General features: G+C 39.0%; 1 protein-coding gene across 1 annotated transcript; it reads right to left on the bottom strand.

Annotated features, from left to right (window-relative positions):
- Positions 1 to 5289: 5289 nt before the first annotated feature.
- Positions 5290 to 6667, bottom strand: LOC122053557 (pyruvate dehydrogenase (acetyl-transferring) kinase, mitochondrial-like). Its single transcript, XM_042615591.1, has 2 exons — positions 6526 to 6667; positions 5290 to 5735 (listed from the first exon to the last, which is right to left on the bottom strand). Exons 1-2 carry the CDS (start codon positions 6646 to 6648, stop codon positions 5466 to 5468), a joined length of 393 nt encoding a protein of 130 aa, XP_042471525.1. The 5' UTR covers positions 6649 to 6667; the 3' UTR covers positions 5290 to 5465.
- Between the last annotated feature and the right edge of the window lie 1068 nt (positions 6668 to 7735).

The raw sequence follows: 7735 nt of genomic DNA, 5'->3' as shown, positions 1-7735 counted from the left end.
TTAGATTCAATTGTTGAATGAGTCTAATTTAAATTTGATTCATTGAGTCAATTTATATTAATGAATTGAGATTCATTAAATTGAAATTGACTTGAATCAAAGGTTGGATTTAACTCAACAAGGAAGAAAATTGGTCAATTTTGACTTGACCAAATGGATGTTGAAACATCAAGTTTGACTTGATGCATTGCCACATCATGTAGGTTGACTCATCCTACATGGCATGACACATAGTTGCCACATCACCTCCACCTCATGAGGTGTGCCACCTCATGGAGGTTACACCTTCCTCTTTGCATTAATGTGGCCGACCACATTAATGAGGGAGGTTTTCATTGTGTGGCCGGTCACACACTTTATGAGTGGAGTTTTTATTTTGTGGCAATTATGTGTGTTGAATGCTTGACTCTTCTTCTTCCTTGGTCTCTTCTTTCTCCCTCTCTAGAGGTTGCCGTGTACTTTTCATGGTGGAAGAAGGTGGGTGAGTGAATTAATCCAAGAAGTCCAAGAAAAAAAGGTAATATTTTAGAGGAGTGTATTGTATTCTCTTCTTTGCTTTCCTTTCTTCTTCCATTCCCATCCGAGAGCCCTAGAGAGAGTGCTAGCACACTTGGGGTCTTTCTTCTCCATCCTTGAGTGCTAGAGAGCACTCCTTGTTCGTGTGGATATCACTAGAGAAGTATCTACCTTGATACTTTGGAGATCCGACATGTATCTTGGACGAGCGGGATTTGCGAAGAGCACGCTTCAAGGGTAAAATTCTCAACACATAGATCTAGGAGTAGATCTAAAAGGTTTTTCAAACTCGTACTCGTAATTTCATTCGGTTTTTCCTTGCACGGATCTACGGCTTTGGGTGATTCGGGGTTTCCGCGTGGTATCAGAGCCACGTGCAAGGAGATTACAAGTTTGTTTTTTTGGTTTTATGAAAACTAAAGTTTCTGTAATTTTCTGTAAAATTAAGAATTTTGGGTTTTTATGAGTATTTTTCTTGAGTAATCGAAGCACAAGTGTTTAGTCGCTTGTAGGCTTCGGCTACAGGAAAGATTTTTTGGGACAGCGGGCTTGGGTAGCATTAGATCGCTTAGGAGCAACTCGCGATGGTTAGATCGCGGGTAGGGGTACTGCCCCTAACCCCGCAAGGGGATTTGCTCCGCGATTGCACCCGAAATCGCTAAAACGATCCCGCCGGAAAGATTTTTATGAAACGGCAATGTCTCGGCCCAAATCGTTTTGGGACAGCGAGTTTAGGCGTTGTTGGATCGCAAAGGAACCCTCGCGATGGTTAGATCGCGGGTAGGGGCGTTGGCCCTGGCCTCGCAAGGGGATCCGTTCCGCGATTGCCCCCGAAACCGCTAAACGGGTCCGCCGGGAAATTTTACTTGTAAAAATTATAAAATTAATTTTAAAATTACAGAAAATTATGAAAAATATATAATTTTGAATTATATATTAATTTTGTGATAGTCATGGCCCAAAAACCTAATATGATTGGATTGTGTTGTAATTCATAATACGGCCTGCGTGTCGTTAAGTGTTTGCGCGTGTTGTATGTTTTTTTTTTCGCGACCTGCGCGTCGTGCCTTCTCTTATATTCTTGTTATAAATTAGATTTAGACTCGAATGTAACTCGAGTTTCAAATTGTAATGTAAAAATTGGAGCGGTGGAGGGTCCACATGAGAAGAGTTCCGAGGCGGGCACGAGCAACACAAGGTGGTCAAAGCTGTTGACCCTAGGTTGACCATTCGATCTTCTCATTGGCTTGAGAAGATCGTAGTAGGGCCATGACTAAATCACAAATAGATTAATTAGTTAATTGCTTATGTATATGATGCATGTTTAATAAGTAATTAATTAATTAGTGCCTTACGATTAGATTAGATCTAAGTCGTGCACATGATGCACCCTTACGATTAGATTAGATCTAAGTCGTGCACAAGATGCATCCTTTTCGATTAGATTAGATCTCGATCGAACTAACTCTAAATGCCTAACCGTGCCGTGATACCTATCACTACCTCGATCACATGTATTGTTGAATCTGCCAAAGCAGAGCAATACATATTATCTTGGTAGGGTACGGAGGGACAATTTTGGTCCCGCCTATCAACGCATGGGTGAATACAAACTCAATTAGATTGAGTATTCCTAGTTACTCGGTTGGATCGAGTCAACTATAGGCATTCTTCCAATAGTTGGAAAGGTAGGACAAAATCACGTTTATATTAACTCTCGGGCGTATTAGCCAAAGCTAACTCGAGTTTTAATATAAATATGGATCTTGATCCTATAAACAAGAGTTACATAGAGATGTAATTGGTAATCGTTACCTACCGATCATACTAAGCCTTGGGCGTATTAGCCAAAGCTAACTCAAGGGTTAGTATGATGTGGATCTTGTCCCACAAGAATTATAGAATTCAGTGGGAGCATCATTTAATTAAAGGCTTAATTAAATGATTTTAAAAGAACATGATATTTATTTCTGCAAATTTTCTGTTGTAGATAACCATGACGTCGAACACGAATTCCTTCTCCCTGCGATCTGTCCTTAAGAAGGACAAGCTCAACGGAGTAAATTTCTGATGCACAGAACACGAGAATAGTTCTCACTCAGCGTTGGAGCGGCCCATTCGGAGGCTCCTGACCAAGATGCTTACAAGAAGCATCAAGATGATGCATTAGATGTGTCCTGTCTTATGCTCGCAACCATGAACTCTGAGCTTCAGAAGCAACATGAGTTGATAGGTGCTTACGATATGGTTGAACATCTTTGTCACCTATATCAAGGACAAGCAAGGCACTGGAAGAGGAACTCCAAAGAATACCTGGAAGATCTTAACAAGAAGAGAAATAAGATTTCTACTTCAGGTATAAATGTTATAGAAGTTAACCTCTCTATTTCTTCTTCGTGGGTATTAGATACCGGATGTGCTTTGCACATTTGTACTGATGTACAAGCACTTAGAAATAGCAGAGCATTGACAAAGGGCGAGATAGACCTACGAGTAGGCAATGGAGCACGACACTACAACAAAATCACTCAAAGACATCGGTTTTCCACCGGTGTCTATTTGATTTTCGACCGATGTCTATGAAGCTGATGTTAAAAGTCTGCCATTTTAGACATCGGGTTAAAACCGGTGTAGTATCACTTAACGACACCGGTCTTCGAATCGGTTATTAACCGATGTAGTATCACTTAACGACATCGTTTCATCAACGTTGTAAAACCGATGTAATATTGTATGTTAATAACATCAGTTTTGGCAGCGGTAAATGACCGATGTAATATTACTTTATAACACCGGTTTTACATCGGTGGAAAACCGATGTAATATGTATATTTTTTAATAGCACGGATTTGATTTTAAAACCAACAATAACAAAAAAAAATACACAAATATTCACAAATTGTACAAATATTCTTCATTCAATAATATCCATAAAATACACAAATATTCACAAATTATATAAATAATCTTCTTACAACAATATCCATAAAATACCCAAACATTCTTTTTACATCAAAAGCTAGCTAATAGATATCAAAATCAAAGTATAACATTCTGTTAACACATCAAGGTACAACTGTCTCAAATGTAATCTAGCATGCATTCAGCCCACTCGAACCGCACTTCATCAATTTCAACTCTGGAGTACTTGAGATTTGTAAACTGTAAAAACACATAAATCCACCATATGTCAAATAACTAAAACAAATGTGTGCATGTATCAAATAAAATAGAATACTGAGTTTTTAAAGACTGCTGTGGAAGATAACGAATATAACAGTGAAGGAAGCATAGAAGAACAAAGAAAATGTTCATAGTTAACAAGCAAATGAAGAGACATACTATTTATTGTACTACCTCTGATGGCATCTTCCAAATCTCATAAGCAAGAATGCAACTGTGCCCTTTGTATACACATGGCTAATAGACATAATACAATAAGGAGCAAAAGCTATAAAATTCACCATCACCACGCAATCAATGAAGCAGGCAAACACAAGGTGGGTTGATATGCAGTGAATCAAAAGGCAACTGTGCCCTTTTTTTGCGGCTTTCATCTTTCCTAGATAATTCCTTCAGTGATTTTTGCTGCTAACTTGGTTTCTATTTTTTCACATCTTTGTATTAGCGGAATGGATTAAGATTATAAAACCCTCTTACATTTCTTTTGCAGTTGGTTGATTTTGAGAGCTAGAAAATTATTTTCTCAGAATCTAAGAAAAGTGCTGGTTACTTCAGCAGAGTCTCTCTTCCAGAATATAATGTTCCTCGAGAGCAACAAGAAATGGAAATTCAAGCTAACATCTTTGTTTTTGGAGTAGTTTTACTGGAAATAATCAGTGGAAGACCTCCATATTGCAAGGAAAGAGGGTGTCTGATAAATTGGGTAAGATGCATATTTGAAAATATTTGATACTCAAAAACAGCATCAGCTTCTTGTAACAGATACTGAGGGCATAAACCCAAATTTGTTCTTATTTCCTACAAACTTCCGATAATCATTTGTTCCATGTAGTTTAGAAGCTTAATTCTCAACAAGCCCTCTAATCAGTTCATACAATAGTCAGGGTAAGTTAAAGGTTGTATTACCTCTATTTAGCTACCTTATCACATCCCAACTGAGGAAACCATAGCCTCGCTGCAAATCACAAGTTTCTTTCAACATTATCTTCCCTTTGGAGATTCATTAGTTGGAAAAGACATAACATTGTTTGCCCTTTGGGTTCGCTAGTCTCAAGATATATCCTTCTTGATCCAACAGTTTGTGATTCATATTAGTAGATTCATGCTATATATCCACGGCTCATTGTTCTTCTATGTTATACAGGCCACAAAGTATCTTCAAAACCCAGAAGAGATAAGTAAACTAGTAGACCCTGAACTGAAAAACACAAAGTCAGAAGACCTCGCGGGTTACAGTTAGCCATGTGCATGAAGATGGGGGTCTAAAAGTGTATATCTGGTTAAGTAGGGTCATACTTGATGGTAGATGTACAAAAAAAAATTGGTTCTCAAAATTCAGAAAATACACTTAAACAATAAAAAAAACTTAGTTTAGAGTCACAAAATGAACCTTTTGCTATGAAACAGGAGCCCAACATTTAAACAATCAAAATAAGGATTAGTATTGATTACCCATTTATCTTAATAGGTTAGGTTAAATTCGAGTATCAATCCTTTAATCCTAAGGTTACCATTTAAGATAGCTTATCCAGCCACTCTACTCACTGCATCTCCTAATCTCTAATTCCTTTCTTCTTAGGCAATCATTTAGTCTCCAACTAGTATATGGTTTGTAACAAAAGCATAGCATTCGGTTTGTATAAAAAAAATCATTGTAACAAAAGCATAGCATCCGGTTTGTATCAAAAAATCATAGCAAGCACGAGTTTGTAAATCACGAATAAGTATTGGCAACATAATAGGCAATGAATGAGCCATATTGGAATTCAAGCAGGACAAATTGAACTTGAGATTAAGTATTGCATAAAGAAAGAATTGGATTTACCATATCCTTCCATAGAGATAATTTGTAAATCACCACCAAAATAGCGAGCATAGAGACGACTAATTGGAAGCCCATAACCATAACCAGCCATAATTACTCCATCTGAGCTTCCTTCATCGTTTTCCTCGAGTGGATTTTTAGCAGTGCTATAGAGATATGTGAAAATCTTTGGAAGACCACTTCTTGGTATGCCACCCCCTTCATCTGATATCTGAAATAATTGATAGCATATCAAGATCAGTATTCCAAAGCTAGAAAAACTAGATGATTGATATGTAACAAGAAATTCCTCGAACCATGAGTATTAACAAACAGAGAAATGCCATAAGATATAATTTAATGATATTAAGAAGAAGATAAATTACAAAAATTAGAAAATTTTTGCATTTATCCGGGTGTTATACTTGTATCAACAGCAGATGCTGATATACATGTTGGCAGTAAAAGATTTTCAACAGGCTCTGACGTATTCTTGTATGCATATAGTCAGATATAGACAAAGTGGAAGACTCTTGGATTTCACATAATCATTGTCTGGTTTAAAAATAACCAGTAGCAATGAGCCCCAAATTCATGAAATATTTGAGAATTTCCCTAACTTTCATTTGTAATAGTTTTCTGATAAATCTGATTAACCACTTTAAAGAGTGAGGAGTTAGTCCAATTATGTTCTTCAATGTATAATTGTTCTCTGTCTTGCAAATCTACATCTGGTGGTTCTGCAGTATCAACACTTTTCAAGAAATAAAAAATGCCTGCAAGACATCAGTAACTGTCAAGAATTCCCAAAGAAAATATAATTTAAATTCATATTTTTCATCTTCACTACATCTAGTTTCTATTTTCTAGAGTACCTAGTATTCTGTGTTAAATTCAAATTCTGCAACTTGCCAAGACAGCATGAATTTTTAACTAATCCTTTCTTATTCTTGAAGTATTGCAATCTTGCTTACCAAGCAGAATAACAGTAATTGAAGATTAAGTATTTATTGGTATCGTACCTTTATTGTAACATCTTCAATCCCATCAGCGACAATAATTCTAACAGGAGGGGCATTCTTATCAGAATTCATAAAACATTCTTGAACCGCACGCAGAGAGTTTTTTACCAACTCAAAGACCATAAGGTGCAAATGAGAAGGAACATACCTGGTCCACAGTAGCAAGTTGAAAGAAATGATCAGATAAGTCATAAATATACAATATCATCAAAAAATTATTTATACAGTAAGGATGTGAACCTCAAATAAAAAGAAAGTTATAATCATATTACTCTGAAACGAGAGGATTGGTTATACTAATTCCTCCTCCTCGCGCTCTCCCCTGCCTTGTGTCTCTTGGGGAAGCACGAGTTTGGGATGAGGATCATGGCCTTCGTGACCTTCTGCGGGCTGAGGACGGGGGACCTGCGACTGATCGCTAGGACTGTGCTGTCGAAAATTTTCTTGGAGAACCTCCATCTGCATGCATGCGAGGTGCTGAAAGGGAGGCGAGCTGTTGTGCTCACCACCTTGCCGAGGCTCATGGTGGAGGGATTCTTGAAGGAGTAGTTAGAGGTGGGGGAGGTGGTGGGGGCGGAGTTGCAGGTGGTGAAGGGCTGCTACTTCACGGGGGTCATCTCTTGGCCTGACAAACAGAGAGCTCTCAGGGACATGGTCAAGGCCGATGCGGCCATTGTGAACCTCTCCAACGTCCACCACCACCAACTCTCGGCCAAGGTTGGACCTGCATTTCTTTCGATTCCACGTTAGTCGATCAAAGATATGAGTTAAAAGTGATTGTTTTATTTTTCAGGAAATTTATGTCGTGAGAGAGGAGGAATCAAGGAGTGAGAGCAGCAAAATGCCGAGAAACAAGTACCCGAAGCCACTTGTGTTCCATGACGGAAGACTGGCTTTTCTCCCGACGCCATGCGAGATGATGGCGTTCTTCATGTGGATACCCGTGGCAATCCCTTTGGCCGTGTTCAGGATCGCGATGGGGATCGTTTTCCCTTATAAAATATCCATCTTCATCGCCGTCGTCACCGGAATCCGATTCCGGAGGGCCGGAGATGGGAAAGCGAACGGGGAGAAGAAGGGGGTGGTGTACGTGTGCACTGAGCCGGGTGTTGGAGGCGTTGGCGCCGATGCGGACTGTGCGGCTGACCCGAGATAGGGGACGAGACGCGGCGACGATGCGGCGGCTGCTGGCGGTGGAGGGGGGCCTGGC

This window comes from Zingiber officinale, chromosome 3A (genome assembly GCF_018446385.1).
Source record: "Zingiber officinale cultivar Zhangliang chromosome 3A, Zo_v1.1, whole genome shotgun sequence".
Lineage (NCBI taxonomy): Eukaryota > Viridiplantae > Streptophyta > Magnoliopsida > Zingiberales > Zingiberaceae > Zingiber > Zingiber officinale.
Note: the sequence above shows the minus strand (reverse complement) of the source record. Positions and strands in the feature narration are given on the sequence as shown.